This window comes from Zeus faber (assembly GCF_960531495.2).
Source record: "Zeus faber genome assembly, chromosome: 3".
Taxonomy (NCBI): Eukaryota; Metazoa; Chordata; class Actinopteri; order Zeiformes; family Zeidae; genus Zeus; species Zeus faber.
The window spans coordinates 19,364,697-19,392,341 of record NC_137190.1 but is presented as its reverse complement, the minus strand read 5'-3'; the positions used below and the strand labels follow the sequence as shown (position 1 = coordinate 19,392,341).

Here is a 27,645-nt window from a genome sequence, read left to right as displayed (position 1 = left end):
TCCATACCAAAGCAGTCCCTCCTTTCGGAGTCATTTAAAAAGAAAAAAAACAGCAGTGGTGCACAGAGAAAGAAAGCAGTCACTGGGAACTCTCAACTCTTTGAATGCAGCTTGCTTCTCACCGTCAAGAAAAATAAAAATAACGGGGGAGACAAGGAACTATGTGAAGGAAAAGCTGGTTCTCTGGAAAGCAGGGACAAGTAGGGGAGAGAAAAAAAATCTTGCAAGAGCAGTTGGGCAGTGTTCCTGTTCATTAGTTTGGTGTGTGTGTGTGTGTGTGTGTGTGTGTGTGTGTATGTATGTATGTATGTGTGTATATGAAAATGTACATCTGTGAGTGTCGTCGAGTGCATTTTTTCGTGTGTGTGCGCGCGCGTGTGTGTGTGTGTGTGTGGGTGTGTGTCTTTGTGACTGTAGAAAGGTGACCATTCTTATGTATGCACATGTATACGTGGGCATTTTTTCGTGTGTGTGTGTGACATCTACAGCAGGTCCACCCGGCGGTAGTACAGCAAGTAGGCGGTGCGCTCGGCGGTCTGCTTCACCACGTGGTACTGGTTGATGACCTTCACTGCCTGGTCGTCGATGCGCAGCCAGCCGTTTAGACCAATGTGGAAGACATCCGTAGTGTAATGGCCGCCTGTCGCGCTGTTTCCGTGGTGATAGACAACTGTCGAGGTCACAGCGATTGAATAGAGAATCAAAACGAGCTCTTATGCGTTTTTGGTTGCAACAATCGCAAAAATGGTGTGCAAAATCCCGGTATACATCCAAGGTCAAATATTATACAATATGAAGTCAGTCATGTTCAACTACATGGTCAGTTTAAGTATATATCAGACTTGGAATCACATATCTCATACCATACATCATGAGACATTTCACAAGATAAATACTAAGTCAGCCCTTAAGGTAACCATGCAGATTTCCAAACATACCTGCAAACAGCCTGTAAGTTCTTTGGCCTTTCACAACTTTGCTCCTCACTCCAGTGGACAAGAGGTCTAAAACAAAATTGATCGTGAGAATGAAAATCAGAATTGACCTAAATTGGTCTAGTTAACAAAAGTGACAGCCATGGAGTGACGAGTACGTACGCCATGGAGTGAAGAGTACGTACTTAAAATAAACTGAAAATATTAAATACACTCAACTTGAAGGGGTCCATACCTTTGCTGATTTCCAGGTCAACAGGGTAGTCAATGTTCTTGACCAGTTTCTGGCAGCCTCCAGTCTTTTCAAACACAAACCTCTTGAGGTGGAGCACCAGCACTGGGGGCAGCTCTTCCAGAGTCACTCTCCGACTGATCTCGATCTGGGGAAAAAACAACATTGCAATGGAATTACAGCGGGACAAAGATGTTGCCCTTAAAAGCAGGCAAATTAATCTTTAAAGTTGATCTTCGATAGAAACAAAAGAAGAGAGAAAGAAAGAATATAACAGGAACAGAACAGACATTTCAACAAGCACTCAACATTCTGAAACCCAGAAGCCGCTTTAAGGGAAGACTCAAATTTGATTGGGGCCTGTGATTCGAGTGCTTAAGACAAAGTTGACTGCGCTCCCAACTTCGCCATGTCTGAAACACTGTGGATAAACTCAACTAGAAAAATGGGTCCATCTGTAACAAAACCCAGTGCAGACACTCAGCTGTAGAGCAGATGTTCTGACCCACAAGAGTTGTCAAAACACTGGAAGCATTTTCTCACTCGATGCACTCAACAACTTGCACTTCGAACAACATATAGATTTATTGGAACACGTGTTCAAAGTTACTGATCAATGCATAACAAACTACGTAGCTGGAATCAGCAACTGTTGAAAATATAAATCAATGCGATGTAGAAAAGGACCAACGATGGTTTCAACTTATTTACTTTTATGTTTTTACACTTCAAAGTCACAGCAGTTTACAATACTTATTCTTCCGATGACCATAATTTGCTGCAGCAGGCAAAAATGTTATTTTATTGTGTTGATCTGTTTTTCATTGAGGGTTTTTTTTTTTCTGGTAATCAACAAAGTTATAAACACAGAATGAAAATCACACCGATAAACATGACAATCTAAATGGTATCTTAAGAGCAGACACACACACACCTCCTGCTTAGTTTTTGAAGTGTAGCCCTGGACCGACTCTCGCGCCACCAAGGTTTCCAGCGCCTCCTGAACAGTGCGAATCTTCTCTGACTGGATGTCCAGCTGAAGGGTGAAGAAGGGCTGTAGAGTGGCTGACTCCTTAGAGTTCTGTTGATAAACCACCGATCTGGGGGGGGGGGGGGGGCGGGGGGGGAGAGACAACAAAAAGGTTGTCATGTTGAGGTGGTAATCCATACGACCGTCTGTTAAAGTTGACATTAAAGAAGATCCACACCCACGGCAAGTAGTCTTGACATTCTGTACTCTAATTGATTAAGGAGAGATCCTTTAAAAAACAGTTCAGATCCACCATGACTAATTCAATTTAAGACCAATAAAAAAAAAAAAAAAGTATGTTTCATCCTATAGACAGGAGATGTGATTCCATGGATAAAGATCCATGGAATGTAGTTCACCAAAAATTTATTTTATTATTACTTTTTTTTTTTTTTTATTTGGGCCATCCTCTGTCCGATGACTGTCTTGATAGTTTTAGATAGAATAATTAGGAAAGGGAAAATGTGTTATATAATATATTGTGTATATAAATGTTGGATTTTGTTTGATGTTCTTGATAGTAAATAGTGTACTTCTTGGGGTCGACACACAGTAGTGATTTGGCATATTGTTATAGGAGTTTTGTTAAAATAGTGGTGCTGCCATTTTCAAAGATACAGCAAGTGCTTCCTGTGGTTTAGAAGTCATACTAAACTAATTTGTGATTCATGATGATCGGCATCATTAAGAAACAAAAGGGCTGAAACTAAAAGTATCCTGACCACATCTAGCCAACGATACTGGCAGCCTATTTCAAACTCATTCAGGACTGATTAGTTTTTGGCAGTTGAAGGAAGAACAACTTGCTTACTCTTTGCCTGAAGTCACTCAGGGGAGGCAGACCAGACCCCTAAAATCAGCTGGGTCTTATTGAGAATTTGTGGGAGCAGCTGGGAGGGGAACAGATTGAGGCCTAACATTTTGAACATAGACTACATTTATGTCAGCATTCCAATCAAAACATGAAGTGTGAAAGCAGAAACTAGAGGCATTAAGTTATGATAAAAACCGAATGCGTTCAATGAAAATTAACTTTAGAAGAACACATTTGTTATTTATGGTGGGGAAATGCACTATAGAGAAATATGAATGTTTCATTACACATGTCTATTAGCCTATTTCCAAAACGATAAATTGAAAGATTTCATAATTGAAAGACAGTTATGACACATTGCCCCCTCAACAAAAGGGATTCCTCTCCAAGGCATACCTTTTCTTTTATTAATTCCATGTTAATCTGATTGCATCACTTGATAAAAAACACCCCGGTACTTCATATCCCCGCAGGTGGCTGGCAAAAATAGAGAAAATATGGGCAACCAGTGCTGCCCTGGAGCATGCCAGACTAGAACCTCACGGAGCATGTTATTTAGGCTGGCTACTCCCTCGCAAGTTCTTAACTTTCAGCTACTTTTGTGATTATTTGTGAACGTCTGCCCTGTGCCCTGCTGTTGAGGCTGCTGACCCAAGGCGAAGCACAGTGTGTTATTCCAGAGGAGCTGCGGTGCTGGAGGCACCGTGGAGCAGCGCTGTTTGTGATAGCACCGTAAACAGAGGTTGAAAGCTGGAACCAGAGGCTGTACCACAAAGACAGTCAGCCTACTAGGATAATAATGGCACTGTGATGGTCTTGTTCCTATGCATTACCCTGCGCTATTGTGACGCTGCCAACGAAAAGAGAAGCAAGGTCGGAACTGCAACCATAGTTCTGAGATTTAGAATTGAGGAAAAGAAGCTGAGCGGCGAAGGAAAAAAATACTCAGTGGCTTGTCAACAGACTGGTTAAAGGAGCACTGTGTAAGATTCTCCAGTGTTGCACCTCCAGCTGTTTACACGGTGAGTGAACAGCCCTTGAATTGTAATAACTTTCTTAATCCATCTCCCTTTTACCAAACACTGAGATGCAAGTGCTACATATGCAGAGGTCAATTGATAACTGATAAAACAAAAATTATGATTCAAATGAATAGTGATAAATAGGAATAGATGTTATCCTGACCAGGCCTCATTCTCTGCAGGTGAATTTAAGTGGTTCCAACAGTGAATTGGACTCAAGGGTTAGCCTCATACGCTTGCAGGGAGGGGAAATTTATATATTTATTGCAATTTAAGGTTGTTTAATCACTGTAAACAGCAAGAAACGCTAGAGAATCTGACAAAATCCTCCTTTAATGGAGAAAAAAAAATGGTGGGTGTCAACAACCATGGCCATTTTTAAGATTTAGATTGAATAACAAAACCTTAGTCACTGAAAACTGTTTGCATACCTAATGTGTCCACCAAATATGTCAGTGATGGGTGTGCGGATAAAGTCTGCCTGGCGTGTGATGGAGGTCTTGTTTCGGGGGCCAACCTGCTCCCACTCATCATCACTCCCCTCATCCTCCTTATCAGCAGCATCTTCCTCCGGACCTGGCTGAGCCTCGGGGCCATTGGGCGTGGGAGCTTCTGTTAAATTCAAACAGTAAACGGTTTAAGACTCTAGAGTACTTATGTGTTATGTAGTTAAATATGGGTGAAAGTTTATATTCATACATTTGGAGACTTTTATTTCTTTGTTTGCATTTATGTGTCAATATTTAATTTGTGGAGAATGGGGTGGATATGAAAGTAGCACATTGTATCCATAAAGATTGTATTTGTATTGTTCTCAAGGATTATTGATCAGTCTTTTAAAACAGCTAAACTTTTGACAGTATTGCTTTTAATTGAATTGTGACCCCTGTATTGCTGTAGCACATATCGTATTGCCATCTCCATTAGCATAAATCAAGGCAAGGAAAGCCAATGGAGCTGTTAACAGTCTAGATCCTGATCCTTGTATTCTCAACGGCAACACAAAGTGCTTACTCTCTTCCTGAGGCAAGATTAATCTTTTCAATGCTAGCATCTCCTCGTGCAGTCCGTTGAGGGTAAAGCCAAGGTACTCCTCTGCATCTTCTTGTCGGCCCTGAGAGCACAGCACACAGTCATCATCACCAATTAAAATATGTTGTCCATAGTGCATGGTCTGACTCGTATGCAAAACACACAGACACAAGAGAGAGAGAGAGAGATAATAAGACTCATTCTTGACAGGTGAGATAAGATAAAACCCCTTGAAAAATGCTCAAAAACTAATTTTCTTAATATTAAGTCTAATTTCATTTTTACCATGATTCAGGTTTTGGTCAGTGTGTCTCATGAGGTTTTCTGTGTATATTGACAAATACCTGCACTGGGGGGCACATACTGTTCAGCGACTAAATGTTCCCGAACACAACTTGAAACGGTTTGCAGATAAGAATTGCTGTTTGCAGCGATTCTGTCATTGCCGAGACATAACTTCAACAACAACATACCTTCTCAGAAAGACTTGATTTGATGAGAGTGAGGAGTCTGTAGATGTACGTTGGCTCGAAGGGAACACCTGGTCGAATGTCTTTCATCACCTTGTCACCGGCAGCTGCGGATGTAGAGGTTAAACAGGACATCCTAACGACACCAGCAGAAATCGCAATTTTACTACTGCATGCAGTCAACATTCTTACCTTGTTGTTTCGCTTTAGATGGTACTGGCATGTTGTTGAACTCGTTTACCAGCCTCACACTGGAAGGTACAGAGAAAACAAAATGAGGCAAGGTTGTTGACAAACAGTTAGATTAACAGTTGTGAGAATTTGCACTAGGGATGCAGGTGATTAACACATTACTCTTTGGTGATTATCACATTGAACCATCTGCCTGAAGACAAAAGTAATTTCACTTGGAAAGAAGAAAATACATAAAAACCCACAAAGGCCTACAGTACATCCTTGTTCTTAGAACTTGAGTGGAGACAATAAACAGCACTGAAAATTTGGCAAAATCCTGAAAGAGGGGCTGAAAGGGAAAACAAACAAACAAAAAAAAAAAAAACTACAGGCCCCAGAGCATGTTATGGACATTTCATATATAAAAAAAAAAATCATTAAATGGTGAAAATTATGAGATGAATTAACACTGCTTTCTAGGCTTTGGCATTTTATATTCACTCAATTTCAGAGAGTGCTAGTCTAAAGTTTCTGCTTGAAGAAATAATTTCTGATAACATCTATTTGTTTGCTGTGAAAATAAAAATATTGGTGTTGACCTGCAAAATAAATTGTAATCTTTATTCACTTATCAAGTGGTGGTATGGTTTATTTTGAAAACCAAATATAACCTATCCTTTTATATTCTATGTAGTACTTTGTTAAAATGCCTTTACTGTGGGAGACAAATACTTACATAGTAATAGTAACATAGCAATAGCATCTATTTTGCTATATTACCAATAACTATTCATTATTTGCGAAGTGCAAAGTATAATAATTTAACAAGATACTTGATCAAAGTTAAAAGTAGAAAAATGTGCATCCCTAATCTGCAAAAAATACCGATAGCCAATCAGTGAGCTTGGTACTTACAAGTTGTCTATCATGGGTGTGGAGGTGCATGGTCTCTGTGTTTCATTATGCAGAGGAATGGACTTCATGAGGTGATACATTGGGGGACATGCAATCAGAGCCTGCAGGGTCTGAGCACTCCAGAGTTAAGAGGAAATGTTTGTTTACAGTATTAAAACAAAGAAAAAAAAAACATGTTAAATCACATTCTCCCCAAACAATGATTAGAGTGCATCAAAAGTAATGTACAATCTTTAGACCTTGCATTAGGAAAAAATATACATTTTTTTTAAGTGTATCTAAAAAAAGTGTATCTGACATTCTGTCATGATTGTATCACAGCAAAATGCAAAATTATTCCTGACAATTACATTTTTCCACGTTGCCATCACACTGGGGTAAAAGTCTTTTTAATTATCTCTGTGTAAAATGGCTTGATTAAACATAATCATGAATAGCAAAGGTCTGTGGCATTTTCCTGGCTTCCCCTTATGCCGCGTGATTAAAACCTAGCAATGAAAATTTCAGTCAGTACAGTATCGTTTTACTCTCAACTCTTGTCAAACAGCATGAGACCTGGCATCATGAAACAATGTAAACCATATTTCCAACAAATTGGATATTTGTACAGAAACAAAGCTAATTTTCCTATATTCAGTAGAAAGCGGGTAATTGAAGGCTGTCTTGTCTGTTTTGGATTATGGTGATGTTTTCTATAGACACGCCTCTCCCTCCACTCTTAAACCTCTAGATTGAGTTTTATACCACCCTAAGAATTATTACTAGTGACAGTTATTTTTGACTGTTCTGTTGTTTGTGTTTGTGTGTGTATTTAACAGTTTATTCTGATGTACTCCTGTCATCACTGTAAATGAGGGCATGCCCTCAATAATTTGAGAATGAATAAAGGTTGAATGAATGAATTTCAAATATAACAATGGAAAAAAAAAAGTACGCTAGCCTAGACACATAATACAGAGTGTTAACAATAAGCCATTTGGGATGATTACTGAATAAAAGGATACAGCGTTGATATAGCACCAGTTTCCCTTGTTGATCAGTCCTCTCGGTTGCAAAGACACTGGTTTGTGTATCAACTTCACATTCTCAATAAGTTCTGGGGATTAAAACAGTTTCCTTTAACATGTATCATACATGTGTCCAACATTGTACATCTGTGCCTTAAGTATCAGTGAATGCATAGGAAAAAAAATATTGGTTAATTTCCCACATTGATTTTGTGCAATTGTGTTCGTGAACGTTAAAAACAACAAAATTAACTAAATCACACCAGCCCCTTTTACACAGCCTGTTCAAGGTGCGAATGTTGCGCCATTATTCCACCTGACCACTCTGTATAAAAGGTACGAAGACGGAACGTGGGGGGCATTTGATCCAGTGCTGAGCCGGCAGCGGAGGTGGTCACAGAGCCTAAATGACGTCTTTGTTCAAGTTCAAGAGATTATTTGTCACATACATATGTGAAAGGGCAGCCAGCATGCCCGGACAAGGGTGTGATATTTTGATGACTTGTTATGTGTGTGCCACCGTGACTGCTGCATCCACATGGACATGGATGATGGCAAAACGTAAGTCATGTGAGTGGACGACAGCGTGACAGCAGCCAGGCAGAGAACACTGGTAACGGTACGCGGCATTAGCCGCGTGCCGTCCTGCGCGATGGAATAACAGCCAGATGTTTTGTAGGAGCTGAGCCGACTCGGCTGTGCATGTTTGCTGCGGCTGCCTGTCGGTCTTGAGTTTTGCACTGCAGTGACAGAGCCAGCAGTATTCTTTGGATTATCGCACTCAAATGGCTTAAATAAAAACAGTGGCTTGATATAAAAGTATTTTTTTCTGTTTATTTATTCCATGGAGGCTGTTGGTGCTTGTCGTGAGGAAGCAGATGGAGGATTTGGACGTGGTGGTGCATGTAACGCAGATGGTCCGGTGATTTAGTTGCGGCTCTTAAGGTTATTGTAACTTAAAAAAAGGATTAAATATGAAAAATTAATAACGGTAATAAAAGAAGGGCTTCTACTGCTAGTGGAAACCAGGTGATGAGCTATTGATCACTCCAGGTTGATGTCCTCTCCCTGACGCGTCACACTAGAGGCCAGCGCTGGTGTGTTACACGTCTTGCCCCAAGATCCATGTCTGAGAGTCCGGGAAAGCCGGCATGCTATCTAAACTCACACATGGGGGCAGCATTATGACGCCTTTGTTCGGTTCAGTGTAAAAAGCAAAACCGTGATATTGACGGGTCATGTTTACGGCAGAATTGCGGGATCAACATATAAAAGCGGCTACAGCTCACAAATGCCCCTTTGCTCATTGTGCCTCATGGGACAGTGGCACCACCAGCTGGGAAGAGCAAGGAGATGTGCCACGCCTGTCAAGTGAGGCAGTCATTCAAAATAGAACCTAGTATGCCCATCTACTGGCCAGGTTTACATAAACAGAGAAAACCCCAACAAGATTATTTATGTATACTGTGTAAGTGTACTCAAATACTCAAGTACAGCTTGTAAGATCCAGAGTGCAAAGAAGCCTCCAGGGACAAGCATAATTAATAGGTCGTCTTAGCCAAGCCAACTGCATTTCTTTACCTTCTGTTCAAATTAAACAGATAAACCCAAAACTCCACTGCCACTCCACTTAAAGAGCACATTGTGGAGGACTGGAATAAATCTCCAATTTAATGCAGACCTCAGCTGACATGGTTGGGTTGAACAAAAGATTGTAGTTTATTTTGGGCCATTTGACCTAGCGGAATCAGTCTTATGTCTAGATTCGGGACTTCCTGTGGAAACTTGACTCTTTCCACTGTAAGGAAATTTATTCCCTTGAACTGTATATAAGATGCGGAACAGACACTAAGAGCTGAGATACAGTAATGGACCAACCATTTTACATAAAAAATAAATAAACATTTAGCTTTTCACTTTTATAGGCCTCACCTGAAAACCTTGTTTTCAATGCACTTTCATTCAACTGCCCATCCCACATGATGGGTATATCCTTTTATTTATAAGTAGTAAGGAAATTCAGATATGTCTATTTTTCAAGATTAGTAGTATTTCAGGGGGGTACAGCGGCACATAAACATTTGTAAACCATTAAATGGCTATTATGCTACCAACACCTAGTGTCAAATAGTTCTTATTAAAATGAATGCATAATGCAAAATAGAAGGTAAGGAGTTCATGACACAACAATAAACTGCAAAAATCAAGCTAAACTGTTACAGCTAAGCTTTGCTCCACTTAAAATGGCATAGAAGTAAAACTTGTGTACAACTTTGGTCATAGGTTGTACAGGGAATAGACAGCCCATAACTATTGCAATGCTGCCACCTAGTGGTTAGAGAGGGAAGGAAAGTAGACAAAACAAATCAATAGCAGATAAAGCAATGATGTATGTAGCTACAAGCGCAACAAACACAGAAGTTAGCCCAAACAACGTTAAACCATCCCTTTAAATTTTTTGTATTTTGTTTTAGAAGGGACACTGCAAGTACAATATATTACCTGCGAGTTTGGGGGCCATAGGATCCTCTGACACATGGACAGGGCTTTCTTTGACTTCGCGACCCTTTTCAGGTTGCTCTGGCACAGCAGGGGAGGGGGGCACAACTTCCACAACATTCTTCACCTCCACAAATGCCTGAGGGCCCCCAGGCAGAGGCTTGGATTTGTGAAAAAGACTAGCCCAGGATTTGAGGAGGTTGGTAGGAGGGGCAGCTGCAAGGACAGGAGTGAGTGACAGCTCTACTGTCGCTGGCTGGGCCGGGGAGTCAGGCTGAACGAGTTCCCCGGTCTCACAGTCATCTTTGTGTCCATCTGCACTGACAGCAGAATCAGATTCAGCTAGCCCATTGGCCACACCAATATCTACGGCCTCCTCCACCTCCTGTTCAGTAGTTGCAGTAGCTGAGGGGGTCTGAAGGCTGGCCACAGACAAGGGAGGAAGAGGGGATTTGGGGCATGGGCTGTGTGTACCTCCGCCCAGAACTACAGGACTCGCCAAATGATCTGGATGCTGATCTGCAGTACTGGGCCCTTCTGTTACTCCACTGCTTTGTGAAGAGGATGAAGAAGAGGAAGTAGCATTGTTACCATCTGATAAAGAGGCAGCTCTGCTCATTAAGTCCAAAGAAGAAACATCAGGGCTAACACAAGTCCTCTGATTGACTGTAGTTGTGGAGGCAAAATTGGCCGGGGCAACTGCAGTCGTTACCAAGGAGAGAAGGCCAGGGTTGGAAAGTTCAGGCCCTGATATCGCCTTGCCAACCACATCATCAACACTGTGGTTTGGGGCACCCAGTGCATGTCCATTCACTAGCCCCGTCACAGGCATCCCATCTGCAATTGTGCCGCCACCACTGTTGTTCCCCGCTGACCCTTCCAGGTAGTTGTAGTATCCTGGTGGTCGTTTTTTCTTTTTCTTCCGTTCTCGCGGTCCAAGGCTGCCGGCGACCCCATCCATGTCCTGACAAGCCTGGTGATCGTCAACAGCTGAGGCCTCAGAGTCAGGACAATCCAGCGAGTTGAAGTGCACTCCATCAGGTATGTCAGCTGCTTTAGTGGATTGCTGGGTCTTCTGGGCCGACTGGCAGCCCAAGATGAACTCTGGAGCCTGGGGATTGAGGGTGCTCGATACCTTGTATAAAGAATCCTTTACCCCGACAGGATCAGACGCCATCACCTCATCCACACCAAACTCAATGTGCTGGTAGTCTTCTCCTGTGGGTAACATCAGCTTAGTCAGTTAGTTTGCCGTGGTTTGACAGGCGGCATGGGTACATCATTCGGTGTCTCAAGGAATCAATAAAGTGGAATGTAATTTGAGTGGTTCCAGATACAAAAAAGTAGTGTTTATAAAGATGTGATTTGCTTAGGAATCTCAAAAAGATTAGGTTGGAATTTTTATCATTCAGAGAGGTCCATGAAAAAAAAAAAAGGAAAAGTTGTGTTATCTAGGCCTAGAAATACGACATCTATCTGTATTTAGGAGTGTCAATTTTCAAAAGCATTACCATTCTATACTTATCAGTAGTGAAAATGTTCTTGTTTTGTAGAAGTACACCATTGTAAACCTGTTGGTTCCTGATGAGTTTTAATACTTGACGTAATTGCTGCCATTGTTTCCCAATCAACTTAATTTATCATTTGTTCTACAGGAAATTCACTCAGGTCAAGCAAAACCATCAATTAAATTGTAAAAACTCATATCAGAACCAACTCAACAATGGTGTACATTAGGTGGAAAGTCTACTAAAGCATTTTAAATACAGATACCCATAGACCGTTATTGCTTATGAAAATTGACATTTCTAAATATAGATGTACATCACTTAACCAAAAGTAAGAAATATTCTGGAGTTCTGGCACAAGCAATCAGCCCAAGTGCACTCAGAACAATGACTTAATAAACAATTTTAAAGCATTAACATGATAAAATGTAAGTAATGAGACAATATATTTACCTGTGGGTGTGGAGTGGGTGTATGAAGATTTAGACAAACTTATAAAATTGATTCATCTTGATTTTTTTAATAAAATACATTAACAAAAAAGGGACATGGAGGGCCCAAACAACATAAAACCATCCCTTTAAATGTATCTTATCACATAGTAACAATATGTTGCATATTGGATTAAAACAGCGAAAATGTATGCATTAGGTAGAGCCCAGTAGAGAGTGAACAAAAGGAAAACATTAGTAAGTGCAAGACTGTTAAAAATCATCCAAGTGCACTTCACTATGATGCAGCTAAGTGGTCATACTTCACAGCCGAGGTATTGCCAGCCATAGTTAGACAGTATGATTACTTCCTCTATGGTATTAGAAGCCCCACTGTTAGTGTTCAATAATAGGAATAGCAGTTCAAGTCTGTATGTAGAATGCATTAAAAAAAAAACAAAAAAAACCTAAACTATATAAGTTTAAATCTGTGCATAAATGTTAGCAACCACACAACTATGCCCTTGTCAGTCTGGTTAAGACAGGGCTGCTTAGCTTTCATAAAGGAATCACTGACTTCAAATTACAGCCCTGCAGTGGGGGCAAAGGAGTTTGAACAAGAGAATGAAATGTACTTTACAGTGTCAGAGCATGCAAAGCTCTATGGATTGTACAAACAGGCAAGAGACAGAAAATATGGGCAAAGTTTAGAAAGCCACCAGTTAAAAACTGAATTTGAGTTTATAAGCAGAAGTACGACACCTAATCAAGCCACAGAGCGTCAGACCCCAAACTCACCGCAAACCTGCCGTCTCATAGACTCCATAATGTAAGGTACAGCAGGAGTGCAGTGACTTCCTAAATAACCAATACAAATCAAGGTAAGGATTAAGTGTCATATGCAAGAGGTTGCCACTGAAAAGGCGGCATATCGGGTGGCTTTAATATATCTGAAAGACGATATTATCTTTGGATATTACCTTTACAAACACTCAGAACCAGTTTATCCTGGCCTCAATTCCAACTAACTCAGGCTTCAAGTTATTTTTTGAAACGCAAATGTGAAATGAGTATTAAATTAAGGAACACATTTATTTAGCACCTCAGAGTAGGCAGTGTCGTCTTTAGTTAGAAGATATTTTATGTTTCCTGAGACACAAAACTATATAGCAAAAAAACAAACAAACAAACAAAAAAAAAAGTAGAGCAAAATAATGTGCATGCAGTGGACTTACCGGAAGACTGACTGACACAGGGGACTTTGTCATTGAACGGAGGAAGCTATAAGAATATTAGAAATAAAAATAAATGACCGCTTCAGACATGAATTGCAGTTCTTGGAATTACATTTTCTTTTGAATGACTTCCTAAATTTCTCAGAATTCAATTGTTCGTTCATAATTCAAAATCGTTAAAAAAAAAAAATTGTCAACTTTGAATATGTAACATGTATATCGTTTCCCTGAAATCTGTTTTTGAAGACACTTTAAAAGAGATTTAAAATCTTATGCAAAAGGAGATTAATAGAAAATGGCTGTCAAATATCTATGGTATAAAACTAAATACATGGGAAAAAAGTTTTCTCAAGAACAGTATTTTAAATGTAACTGCCGATATTGACACACACGCACGCACGCACGCACGCACGCACGCACGCACGCACAGATTCAATTTAAAGCACACGTTCTAAAATGTCAAAGTTAATGAATGACTTTCTTAACCTTACCTCAACATAACATCGTGGAGTTACAAAGAACTGATTGATTTCATCAGGGCTAAACTCCCCGAAGATGTACTGTGGGAAGAAATGACAAAAATAAGATAAGTGAACCAAAGTTTAAATAGGAAACTTAAAAGCAATTTTAAACAAGCTGTGGCATAGAAAACAATAAAAAAATAAATCCTGAAATCAAATATAACATTTAGATAAAATAATCAAGCAAAGAGGCTAAAAATCGAACTACATTTTAAACCACTTGAGGCTGTAGGAACTCCCAAGTGCCAAAACTCACAAAAAAAAGTTTCTTCAGTGAGACAAAAATGAACAATTAGTTTGCATTAAGTAACAGTGATGTTTGTATGGGCGGATATTGGTATGTATCAGCCTCTCACTTACACATTCATTCACCATCCGTTTTCATGAGGCAACAGAAGCCTGCAGTCAGATTATATCTGACCGGCATTTATCAAGCATCCCACGGTCCTCAGTGGGAGGCACACACATAATAAACCAAAGGCCAGGCAATTTTATCCCGTCGCCACAATGTTAAATATCGAGCCGACAAAAGCTATACATTTTGAACAGCTACAAATGTTGCCCAAAAACTAAGCGCAACAAATAAATCTAATCTTTGTGATGTCACAATTCAAATTAAGAGCAGCAAAGCAATCCAGTCACAGATAAACAGAGCTCAACTGTGAGTTTCCGGATGTGAAACTCAGATTCCTATTCTGAATCAAGGATTTTGACTATTAGCCATAATGTCCTAACCAGCCATGGTAGACTTACCACGAGGGTATGAGAGTCGCAGAAAAGTGTCCACATTACGCACAGGTTCGTTCCATATGCATTTGTTTCCGTTCCTTAAGGGGACGTGCGAAGTAAACTAACACAGTGTTCTGGCGCGACATCGATGGCACGCGCATCTTTGGTACCGTCGGCGTGGGAGACTGGTGCCCAAATTGCACCCCAATCGCTCCCTCTCCGTGCCCAGGATGGCACGCTAGGTGACGGCCTATATTGTCAAACGGGAGGGCTGGCCCTGGACTGCCCTATTACATTGTTTAACAAAAACAAACAATCGTTGGCCCTATCCAGATCTTCAGCCAGTTGCAGGTTGTTAGCCCGCTTGTAGTCGACAATCTCTCGCGCTGCTCCACATCTCTTGTGTTCAGCCTCTCATTGGGGTTCCTCTGCACCCGCTTCAGTTCTTCCTTGTGACCAGACCTGAAGCTCTCTTCTTGTTGAGGAGGCCTTTTATGTCACTTGTCTCAGGCCTGTAGAGGCATCCCTTACATTAGCATATAACAGGTCCAGTTTGCCATTTTGTTTATCAGCCTCGTGAAAATCAAAATTCATCACAATGCAGATAATCGGCTCCATTAGTCGGTCGACAATGAGTCACGATTCATCTTGTAGTTGGTTGTCTTGGTTCCAGGCTTAAAACTCTTTCCTGAAACGTCAATGGAGTGAATGAATGGGAAAACATGACGAGGTTCAACTTCCTTTAATTGGCTTGTAGCAGAGAACAGCAGAATGACTCTAGTTAACATTAGTAACTTATTTTTACATTAATGAAAACAATATTCTTGAGGTAGTGCACTTGTTTAAAAGCCTCTGAGATTGTCACATTCAAAAGGCACTAAAGAGCAAGTAAAAAGAAAAGCAGAGCAATCTTATGCATTTTCAAGTAACAAATTAGTAAAATAAATAAATAAAATACATGAATCTAATGGAAGTTCCTATTCTTATATATGCAGACCTGCTCTCCAGAGGTGAGTGAGTGACACCCCTATACACTTTCACCACTGCCCCGAAAAACAACTTTAACTGTCCCAAAGTGAATGTAAACCGTCCCACAATCAAAATATTGTTCTAAATGTTATCCTTTTACTTTGTTATTGTCATCTGTAGTGGTTATTTGCATAAAAACATACAATGCAAATGATTAGGAAATAAATTATTTTATTTTAAATATACGCTTAAAAAATTGGCATTAATAGTTTTAATTATGTATTATAAGCTGCTTAGAACTAGTGTTGGGAAGTTCAACAGTGCATTATTCCCTCTCTAATATCTATTTTATGTTGCCGTGAAAACAAATGTCCTTCAAGGAATTATATAATTATTACAATGAAATCAACTATTTATTCAGGTACTACATTTTACAAGATAACATTTGAACACACTGATAACGTTCTAACGTACCTTCGCCCAATACAAATTTTTAGAGCTTGAACACGTAATGTAACTCAAAGCAACCTCTAACAGCAAGAGAAGAGACCCTCAGTTGTAGTCAGCCCCTGTATTGGGGAGAAAAATATATACTATCGCTATCGATGCGCAGTCAATCCAATTTGTAATTTTGTAAGTAACAGGCAAATAATAACAATGAAATCCCCGAATTCCCCTTTCGATCCGGAAGCGTCCCGCGGGAGATCTATGTTCGTCCCAAACACATTTTCTATCGTCTCCGGGACACCATTAGTCAGGGAGCCTGTACAACACACTTATCAACAGTTTACTGGTCCATTTTGTTTAATGCTTCAGTGACGTTGAAGCATTAAACATGTCGGTCCTTCAGGTGCTTTGCTAAGTTGGTTGTGTTAGCACTACTCTGTAGCATCGCTTGCATATGGGCTTGCTTGTGTCTTTTGCCTTTCCTTCTACATTGGCCTCAAATACAAAGTACTTCCAAAGAGCAGTCCGGCTATTTTCCTTGGAAACCGAAAATGGTCGCAGAGGTTCTGCACTTGCCATCTTTAATTACCTAACAGTGTACCACAACTTCGGAGCGAATGAGGAGTGACGAGAGGAAGACAGGAGTGAGAGGGGGCGGGGCTATGTGGGCACTCGCTGTCAGAAAGAAAAGAGCGAGAAAGCGCAGCTGGTATCGATACTGCGGAAAATTTGTATTGAAGCGGTTTCAAATATTTACATGTACCCCACAACGGCAAAGAAAAATTAGGTTTGTAGATTTATTTTTTTTGCATATTAAAAAAAATAATTATGGAAATATCACATTTACATAAGTATTCAGTTCCGACTCAATACTTTGTCGATGCACCTTTGGCAGCGATGGCAGCCCTCTTGGGAATGATGCTGCAAGCTTGGCAAACCCGTATATTCAGAGTTTTCCCCCTACCTTCTTCTCTGCAGAAGCTCTCAAGGTCGGGGAAGTTGGATGGGGAGCGTCGCCGCACGGCCAGTTTTAGGTCTCTTCAGTTCAATTGGAGTCCGGGCTCGGTTGGGCCACTCAAGGACATACAGACTTGTCCTGAAGCCATTCCAGTGTTTTCTTAGCAGTGTGCTTAGGTCCTTGTCTGTTGGAAGGTGAACTTTCACCCCAGTCTGAGGTCCTGAGCGCTCTGGAGCAGGTTTTTAATCAAGGATATTTTAGCTGCGTGCATTTTTCCATGCGTCTCTTTCCATCGATCCTGACTAAGTCCCCAGTCCCTGCCTCAGAAAAAAATAAAATAAATAACCAGCATGATGCCATCACTACCATACGTCACTGTCCAGATGGTACTGGCAAGGTGATGAGCGGTGCCTGGTTTCCCCCAAACATGCCGCTTGGCAATTCAGGCCAAGGAGTTCAATCTTTCACCATGGTTTCATCAGACTAGAGAATCTTGTTTCTCTTGGTCTGAGAATTCTTTACCTGCCTTTTGGCAAACTCCAAGCGACTTCCGTCTGGCCACTCTACCATAATTGTCTGACTGTTGGAGTGTAGGCCGGTTGGTCGGGGGGCAACTGGGTGGGCCCCCAGCCGCTGGTGCTGGGTGGTTTCTGGCCTGCAGTGACCCAGCAGGGCTGTGGAGAGTCCCGCCGGGTGCTTTCCAGGGCCCCTGGGTGACTGCTCACCGTCGTGGATGTGGGTTGCTGTGTGGGAGGTGGCGGTCGCCTTACTCCCGCTACACGGCTTCTCTGCAGCGGGTGCCGGGGGTCGTGGAGGGGCCGCACATCTGGATGTTTGCGGGGCTCAGTTTGCCGCAGGTGGGTTGATGTAAGGGTGCCCCCGCCATGCGCACTCTGCTACGTGGGTGAGCACTTGGGGTTTGTGGCCGCCTGACCGCCTAAATCAGAACTAATTGGTACAAGTCACTTGCATTCACTGGTGCGCGCGCGCTCTCTCCTTCCCCACAGGTATCACAGGACGAGGCCATGTGCCGTAATGGCTGTTCCAATTTTCATCAACTTAATCATGTTTTGTAAAATACATGTCGTCTGGTGTTTCTGTCTTTTGTCGAGGATTGTTGTTTGTCTACGATTATCTATCTCACCCGCGGTAATTCCCCCTCCCCCCCTTGGGGAATTAATTGTTAGTTGTTTATAGATCAAAACATGGTAGGATCGTTCTCCAAAGAGGAGGATTGGTGGCGGTCTTGTATAACTAAAAAGCTATGCTCTTGACATCCCACAGGTTCTCCACAGGACAGTTATTGCAAGCAGTTCTTGGTGATTAGTGGCAATGCAGGTTGAGAATTTGAACTCCATTTGCAGATGAACTGTCTTGGACACAATGGCATTAGGGATGTTAATTAATTGGCTATCGATTACTTGCTAGCTAATAAGAATTTAATCGATTAAGATTTTGTCTTATCAATAAGCACAGACCAATCTGCAATCTTGTTGTAATTGTATCAACGGGAGCTTTTGGGCCGCAGGGCGTTTCGAGAATGAAATGTCCAGTAGAGCAGGAAGAAGTTAAGGTAGATGGAAGCTTCCGGAAAAATGACAAAATCATTGCTGCGTGTAAAAAACGGGGGCTTCTCGATGCCGAGGAGGAAACTATTGTTCTTCTTCTTCCATTAAAGAATGATGGAGACCACTGTGTTGGTGGGGACCTTCAATGCCGCAGCCTTTACGTTTTTATCCTTCCCCAGATCTGTGCCTCGACACAATCCTGTCTCACGGGTCTACGGACAATTCTTTTGACTTCATGGCTTGGTTTTTGCTCTGACAGGGGACTGTGGGACATTATATAGGCAGGTGAGAGCCTTTCCAAATCAGGTGCAAAAAATTGAATTTACCTTGCGAATGCACATCTCATGATTATAGCCATATTTCGCTGCGCTACTCCTCCCAGTTTTTGAGTCACATACATGGCATATATCAAAACGACCGGATCAATCACGACAAGTGTGCCATAACTTTGTGCAGACCTGCCAATCTTGGGAAAACATTTTGAGTACAAAAATAGTGTAACAGGGAGTCTGTGGCGCTAGATACTGCAGCGACTCTAGCCATCTCGTAACGAGGCTCATCACATTGTATGCGAGCTACTACAGAAACCCACATACAGTATACTAATTAATCTCATCAGGGTATACCCCTTGAAATGCATCATCTTGTTAAGTTACGGAACATGTTTACAAACTAGAGGCGCACCGATTGCAATCTTCTTGGCCAGTTCAGATTCCTGATTTTTCCCTGAGGTCTTACCTGCTGATTCTGATTTGGGCTGATTCCAATTTTCATTCACCTGTTTATTCATAATAAAACAGACGTTAATATATATTTTACATAGTTGTCTGATCATTTTGAGTTTATATCTGCAATCGGAGAATTCAAATTTCCTTAGTATTTGGTCTCATTGGGTATATCTGCTGTACGTCAATGGCAAATACATTGCGTGATCTGATCACGGTCACGTGATAGAACAGCGGCAAATACGGAACACCGCTGAATCGTCAGTTAGCACAATAGTGGGATTGCCGATTTTGACACTGTTTAATTGTGTTCATTATTCACTAAAACTGTCCCTCAGTTCTAATAAATAATATATGGAATGGTCACCGAGTTCCAATAAAATAGAAAATGGGACTGTCCAACTTTTTATCACGAGCAGAGCTCGTGCACCATGAACCCTAGCAGATGCTCCGCTGTAGTGACAGCGATCTAAGGCCGTCTACACAATTTCAGAATATTGTCATATCCGCGATATCGTGTTGTACATGTACAACAAGTACATGAGCACTTTATGGGGCGTGTAAATTTGATCATCACACAATGAGATATATCTGACACTAATCAGTCTGTCACCGGTCATTGTTTTGTATTTATTTCTTTTTTGTGATTAAACTACAATAATATTGTTTTTGCGTAGTTTCAGCTGGCAGTTCATACATGTGTATTTTAACCAAAAATTGCGTGATTGGTACAAAAAAAATGCATGCAGGTTGGCAGGTCTGCTTTGTGGAAGGTTTTGGCCAGTGGCTCACTGAATATTACGTTGGGGTTTTTTTGCGAAAAAATATTGCCCAAGAGCAAAGTTAATTTAACAGAAAAAAGTTGTCATGGGAACGTATTAGGGGAATTTCCAGATATATGCTCCGCACAAACATACGTGCGTACAAACTTGAAATTTCATGTCCTATTATTATCAGACATATGGCTTATGCTAAATCTGCCAGCACACTTAAGTTGCTCACGGACTACATGACCTGACGTCGCTGAGGTGTTCACACTACAATTGTACAATTAAATTGTTTTTGTCTTGCGGACGTAGCAGTGTTCAAACTACTTGTTACATCCCAGATAGGGGTGTTTACACTTAATGATCCTACACTCGGCGGGAGAGTTGAGACAGCCGCTGTTTCGCGCAAATGCGCGCAAGACTTGACGAGACTTGGGTATTCTCCATTTGACTTTGCGAAAAGTAAACAAATAACAAAATGGAGCTTTATAATGAACAAAGGTTTGCTGTTGTAGTGGAATGTCTGCTCATTTATTTTGTGCCAACAAAAGAAAAAAAGGATAAGTAAATTTAGAGTTGGGGCTGGTGGGGAGACTGACTGACTGTATGGATAATTTCTTCAAATGGAGGTTAATTATAATAAACATACATTTTTATTATAAATTAAGTGCTAAACCTGTGAAGTTCAAGTAAAATACCCGACATTCCATTATTTCAATATACTGGATTCCATATACGCTTCTATATTACTCCACCCCTGGTTTCCCCTTATTGGCTCCTTAGCTGCTACATTTGTCCCCTAACTACATGATCGTGTGTCCCTGAGCTCTAGAGCTATTTAAAACTACACAAGCTTTGTCCCAGAGCTTCAAGCGTGCTAGAAAACCTCCGGAGCTATGGGATAGTTAAAAAAAGCTGTCTGCGACAGGTCCCAGCGTGTTGCAGACCAGTTCCAACTATACGAGTGGCGGTGGCGGAAATGCGCTGCGCAGGATGCCGATGTGGAGCAATTTGTCCCAGAGCTCAGAAATTTGTCTGAGATAGCCAGATCTGGGCAAATATTATGTAGTCTAAACAGAGTATTAAGGAGAAATTCATCTTAGAAACCGGGGCATAATCCCATACCATGTTGATAGCAGCTTTAGTTACAACGACACTGCCCATTTTGTGTGGCTATTTTATTTTGTTCTTTTAATCGCTCACATGCATGTGTATACATTTGCCTTTTACTCCTGACAGCAACTCCCCGGAAAGCTCAGCTTTGTGACATCACAAGGACAACACGCGATGATAATGATCCCCATTTGGCACAAATACCCGGGGGTGGGGTCACTCAACGTGGAGTAATGCAAGAACCAAAATGTATTATATTTTGTTGTTTATCATTGTGTTTAGCGAATATTGACATTTTATGGCAATATTGCCATTGCTATATCACCATTCATATCTCCACATTTTTTCATATATTGCAATTTTAATTTTTACGATTTTTATTTCATTACTTTATTATTATTGGTTATTATTTGATGTAAATTGTTGCTGAAACCGCAATTTCCCAGCGGGATTAGTAAAGGATTTAAAAAAAAAAGTTAACTTCTTGTCAAACTTTCAGCACGATTCCTAGACAGACACTTGATAAATAAAAGCCCTGAAGTAATCATTAAATTCAGTTTGGCTTAAGCCATTATTAATTAGCACATGAACCAATAATGCACTAGATGAAAATATGGCAAACTGTTTTACTGCTCAGCATTGAATCACTTTTAACAGACTCTTGCACATCGAGCTGGCAATGTGAATGTAAGCATCAAAAGTTGATCTAATATGGTTTCCCATAAAAAATTTCAATTGTCTGTTCAACAATCAGGCACATCATTTGTTATGTTTGCACTTCCAGTTCCTGAAAGTCCTATGGAATGCATTGCTCATTTCATGTGTCCCTCACTGAAGAGATAAAGGTTGTAGTCTGAACAGTAAACATTGTGTGGAGATAGGGCTGTGACGGTATGAAATGTTTCTTACCGCGGTTAAAAGCAACATATAACCTCTACTGCACTTTTTTAGTCAGTCAGTGTGCTTTACAGTACCACGGGAATTCCTTTTTTGTCAGTCATTGTGAATTACAATAACGACATTAAACAGAAAGCTTACAAAAATGCACAGGGATAACATTTAAATTAGGAATAATAACTAAGGGGAAGTATAAATATATTTTTATATGTGTGAATCCTTTGCGTCCAGACAGACAGCTTCCCATGCGCCCCGATCATATTCGCATTGAACAGCCGAATCTGATTCGACTGACAAAATTCCGAGCCAAGTACAGCCCTACAAATACTTAATAATCAGGGACACACACAAGAAATCCCCCATGTGTTTAATGGAGTGTCCCCTCCCCTTGCGCACGGCTCTCGAAGCTGAAATGAGGCGCGGGAGTGGACTTGGTGGCCCAACTGAAAGTTTCTCCAGACGTTGTTGAACACAGGACGGAAGACAGTCAATGATTGAGTTTATATTTTATATCGACCTGTAAATTTCCTTGTGGTAATCGTCATTCACAAGCGGAGACCTGTGAGATAACACCCTAGTGACCACAAAATCCCTTGGATACAAGAGAGATTACCCCCGCAAGCCAAAGAAAGTACCTCACTGTTTGATTGGTGTTGAAAATCTTCAGAAAAAAACAAGTACCGAACAGTGATGTTCTACCTGCTCACCTTGTAAGCAAGTAGTCATTAAATTTACTTTAGACACAAACTCAGTTTATTTGTGAAAAATAACCATTGTTTAGAATTGTTTTATGACAATATGCATTAGCATGACAGAATAATGAAGGTATTAGGCCAAACCATTAATGGCATAGTCAAAACATTTGCCAATGCTCGCATTAGATGCAAGTACTTGCTCTGAGAAGACAACCTGCTTCCCCCTACTGTCTATAATTAACTTAATCCCATCTTGTAATTGGCAAGCCTCAGCACATGCTACCCATTAACAAGAAAGCTAAATTTAAGTTCACTTTTTGACAATGTGGTTTATTATGAAAAATCAATCCATGTTTTTTTTTTTCGAGGGCGAAAAAACAACAAAAACACTTTAGTACCAGACCAGACCTCCTGGTGCATACCACCACAAACCTGTCGTAATTTGGATGAACTTGTTTTAAAAGTACCATCCTTTTCTGTTTTTTATAGTGGTAGTTGTCCACAACACTGGAGAAAAGGTATAATGAATTCACTATCCACACTGTTAATCCTCTAGCGCATTAAACGTTGAGACATAAAAAGGCAGACACAGAAAAGTGCAACTCAAGCGTATGTACCTCTTTGCAAACGAGGCCCCACACAAGGTCCTGCAATGCTGAAATGGCACTATAAGCGACAAACAGCCAGCTGTAATCCAATGGCCTCTGGATGGCTAATACAATCACAACAGAAAGAATGTCCCTTTGCCTCTTTCTACAGGCATGCCACACGTACCACACTAAGCTTTCCTTGCCGTTCATTTGAACTGAGGATTACGACATGAGCCATTTGTATGATTTCAATGCACTACAGTGACGTCATCACCCCATGCTTCTACAGGGTGAGAACTACAGAGAGTGACCAGGACAAGACAATTTAATTTTAAGATATACATTTAAGAATAGTGGTAACGGAACGTAGTTGATCCGTATAGGTCGCCCCCCCCCCCCCACGATTCCGCTCGCATGTGAACCCCGGATGAATTGCAAAATTTAACCATCATAGCGAAATGCAGTTTTACTGCTGCTGCTGGAATCTGATGATTTAAAAAAAAAAAAATTTTGTGATCGGGTGGTGTAATTATGGCGGCTCTAGAAGTGGTAAAAAAAAGACAAAAATACAGTGCAACAGTGGGGTTGTGTGGGAGTGGTGTGGTTTGAGCAGCCACACCTGTCCTGGGCCTAGGTAATTGGGCCCAGGGTAAGTGTGGCTGTATATCTGTTGCTCGTTAAGAACAATCAAACCCCCCCCCACACACACACACACACGCACACACACCAGGCATGTTCCACCTAGCCCACTCGCTAAGTTGGTATTCTACCACATCATCTGTGTCTGTGCCTGAAAGGACCCTGAAAACGCCACGTGGGTGGCATGTGGCAGGCGGAACTGCCACGGTAGACAACACGGTATTTGGCCATGTGTCTCCTAAAATTCAGCTACAGTCTGTCACGAATTTAAATTTTGTGCATTACTAATCGGTGCCGAAACCTGTTGATCCAAAATCCAAAACAGTTGCAGCTCGAGAATTAATTAACATGAGGCGAGAAAAAAAAATACAAATACAGCATGGGGGGGGGGGGGGGGGCGGGGCAGAACTATAGTGGTATAAGCGTTGCCGTTCATACCCCTGGTACCTGGCAGCTGATAATCACTGCACTCAGCAGATGGATAGTCAAAAATAGGGCAGAATATAGCAGCATTTAAAACAAGGTTTAGTTTTTATTTTTAGTCATAAAGGGCCAAGACGTATTGCTTAACCAACTCTGCGTTTGAGATGGTGGAAGGTGCATTTCCCAAATTTCATAGGAGCTGCGCTTGTTTATCTCCATTGCTGGCTTGCATTGAGCTAACACAGCTTACATGTAGCCTATCAATACCCCGGTTCTGGATACACAAGAACAAAATTGGTATTTAATTTCTGAATCTGGGTAAGAGACAAAAGGCAAATCTCCCCCAGATTTTCCAAGCTAGAGTAACCCTTTAAGCTCTGTTATATTGAGGGGGAATACTGAAAAAAAAATAATAATAATTATGGTTGGATTCTTTCCACTATGACTACTTTGATAACTTCTCCCCTACTGTCCAGCTTGCATACAACTACCAGAAACATCAGACAGGTGTCACAATACACACTTCCAGTGGATCAACATTCCTTGAGCACTCTCACATGGTGTTTTAGCCTGCTCACAAAACTGATACTCTAATCTGAAATGGCATTTGGACTTTTTCAATGGTTCAATTGGACTTTTCGATGTTCCCCCTACCATTGCCATCATCTGGCATGGCACATACTAATCCTGAAGACCCACCCACCAACCTCCCAGAAAACAAATGGTTAGCATTTAAAGCATTGGAGATTTTCAGAAGAGCAATCTAACTCCTTGATCATCTTCCCATGACTTAAGCAAATCCATCCAAGAGACTCACTGTTGACAGTGCCACTGTCATGAATGTTGGTGCTCACCTACCAGCATGTTGCTTGTTTTTTGTGCTCAGTCAGATTAGTCATGATTCCTGTGTATTTAATCGGATCAATACATTCAACGTACAACACCATGCACAATACATACCACTGAATTACCACTATTTAAAGCATGCTCACAAGAGATGTTAGGTGATGGAACAGTTATAATTATAGTGAGAGGAAATCACTGTTTGACAGTCATCGTATTGTAATTTATTATGCAAGACGCTAGAGTAGGGCTGCATGATATGAAAAATGTATGAGGAAGAAAACTGTTAGTGGTGATCTTGGTGAACATATAACATAAGATATCAGGATGAAAGTGAAAAACTGTCATTCCAGAAATTAACTGGCCATTCCAAATTCTGAGAGAGTAGGAGCCAACTCCCCATTAGGTGACTGTGTAAAAATTGCAAAAGAACAGTATAAAGTGCACTTTCCAGTCCAAGGTCACAATTCCATGAGCGAAATGGCTGCACGGAATATGCGACAAGTATCAATATGTTGTAAACTTTTTTTGTGGACCATGAATGACTAACGCAACACAATGCATAGCATTATTACATTCAAAAACTCAAACTCTACATAGTTCTGCAAATAGACTGTACAAGGTCCCCTATTTTTAGGTGTGGTTAAACAAGAACATAATACTTCATTGAGTTTAACTTTTTTGGTTTCTATTTGACACTGCTTGATGCAGTTTACTTTTGAGTAGAGCTGTCACAACTATTAGATAACCGCTTCATTATAATTATTTGGTGAGATGGAAATCTTTGACAAACAGTAAGATTCCACAATCACGTGTCCATCCAAATTTGAAAGGGGATTTTTTAAACCAATGTAAGGAATGAATAAATAAAATGTGAATTTTATGAGTTCTCTATTCGTTGTGTTGAGGCAAATTAACTATCTACCTGAATTTGTATGCTCCAATGTTTAATGCCAATAGATTCCTCTTCTGCAACTTTTACCTGTATTATTGAAAGGAATTTTCTCTCACTATTATTGTAGCATAAAATGGACCAAAAAAAAAAAACCCAAGACCATTAAATTGTTAATGGAAATTACTTGTGTGACAAATAATTGTCCTTGCCCTAAATTTTCCTCTTAATTGGTATTCTGGCTATTTTACCCAGCTGATGAACAATGTAATTGTCATATTTGATTCCACTGCCCCAAACCCCTTGAACTCTTACCTATCCCAGACTTTTGTGAACGAGCAGATAGTTGTTGATAAGTTTGTAAGTTGTCAACGAAAAGTTTGAACCCCCTGTGAGTCAAAAACCAAAAGATCACTGACAGCCAACAGACAATGTGGTCTGACGAGGTGTGTTTAGTTAACGACTTTTAATCTCTCTCTAAACACACAAGCACGCCTGAGCATGCTCTAGAAACAGGCTTGTCCACATGATGGCAAACTTTTCCCTGGAAACACTACACCAACTTGTTAGCTAGCATGCACAGATACAATCTGCTAACCCGCACACGTCATTTACACACACACACACACACACACACACACACACACACACACACACACACACAGTGCAAGAACATCTCTGACCTCACAATGGAGAAAAGTGCTTTTATGGATCATAACTAGTGTGGAGATCAGCCCCCTTTCGGCGGAGGGGGAGGCCCTGTTTGCATAAATCCCACCAATCCAAAGCTGCTAATATGGTCTGATAACGCCGCACGGTACCCCACACCAGCTGATGGAGTGTTAATAAACTTACGATCTGTTCATGACCACGGAGTACTTCGCACCGTGTGGGGGGTTTTAATGTGGATGCGGCCTGCAGCAGCATGGTGCAGGTGGGCCAGGCACAGAAACGCAGCACTTTTTCGGGGGGGGGGGGTGTTGGCGCTCACGGGACACCTCTTAGAAAGAGCGTTGCCATTTAATATAACTGCATATCAGCACCGTTGACCGAATGTAGCTCAAATATCCCATTCATTTCCAGTAGTAGGGCTCCCACTTGAGGTGAACGGGGCCGACGGGGCCTGTCAGCGTGCTGCTGTTTGAATGGGAAGCGGGAGGGGAGCGCTGCCAAATACTCTGGGGAAATGTAAAATGTCAATTTCAAATGACACAATACACATTGCGTGTTATATCGTGTGTGTAGCACATTTTGGGGGGGGGCAACGTGATTCAGCAAACCAACTTAAAAACAAAACAAAAAAAACACACAAAAAAAAAACAAAAAAACAGCGTGAGAGGCTAAGGCTAGCTGCTAGCCTGCTAGCTAAGATCAGCTAAGCTAAGCTAACTCACCTGGCTGCTGGGAGAAGCCATGCTCCCGGTGAAGATTTTCTCTCCCCCCACCACCCCCCAAAAGACAAGACGAAAACTCTTCCCGGGGAAGGCGTGACGGGCGGTGATGATGGTTTGTCAAACAGCGCCCTACTTCGACGTCGCTTCCATTTGGCCGACGTCGCCCTGACA

The 27,645-nt window shown here is 41.2% G+C and overlaps 1 protein-coding gene across 1 annotated transcript; it reads right to left on the bottom strand.

Annotated features, from left to right (window-relative positions):
- usp10 (ubiquitin specific peptidase 10) lies at nt 1–27,645 on the bottom strand. Its single transcript, XM_079998180.1, has 15 exons — nt 27,475–27,645; nt 13,796–13,864; nt 13,305–13,350; nt 12,868–12,927; nt 10,134–11,348; nt 7,629–7,720; nt 6,625–6,734; nt 5,728–5,786; nt 5,539–5,642; nt 5,048–5,147; nt 4,465–4,645; nt 2,102–2,267; nt 1,171–1,315; nt 939–1,004; nt 1–670 (listed from the first exon to the last, which is right to left on the bottom strand). Exons 1-15 carry the CDS (start codon nt 27,493–27,495, stop codon nt 483–485), a joined length of 2,622 nt encoding a protein of 873 aa, XP_079854306.1. The 5' UTR covers nt 27,496–27,645; the 3' UTR covers nt 1–482.

Bases quoted from the DNA above. Each gene is read 5' to 3' on its own strand.
- usp10 (XM_079998180.1), bottom strand. From the start codon at position 27,495: ATGGCTTCTCCCAGCAGCCAG. The intron at 13,865-27,474 runs GTGAGTTAGCTT...TTCTTCCCACAG, and splicing joins TGGCTTCTCCCAGCAGCCAG to TACATCTTCGGGGAGTTTAG. The intron at 2,268-4,464 runs GTATGCAAACAG...CCCCCCCCCCAG, and splicing joins ATATTTGGTGGACACATTAG to ATCGGTGGTTTATCAACAGA.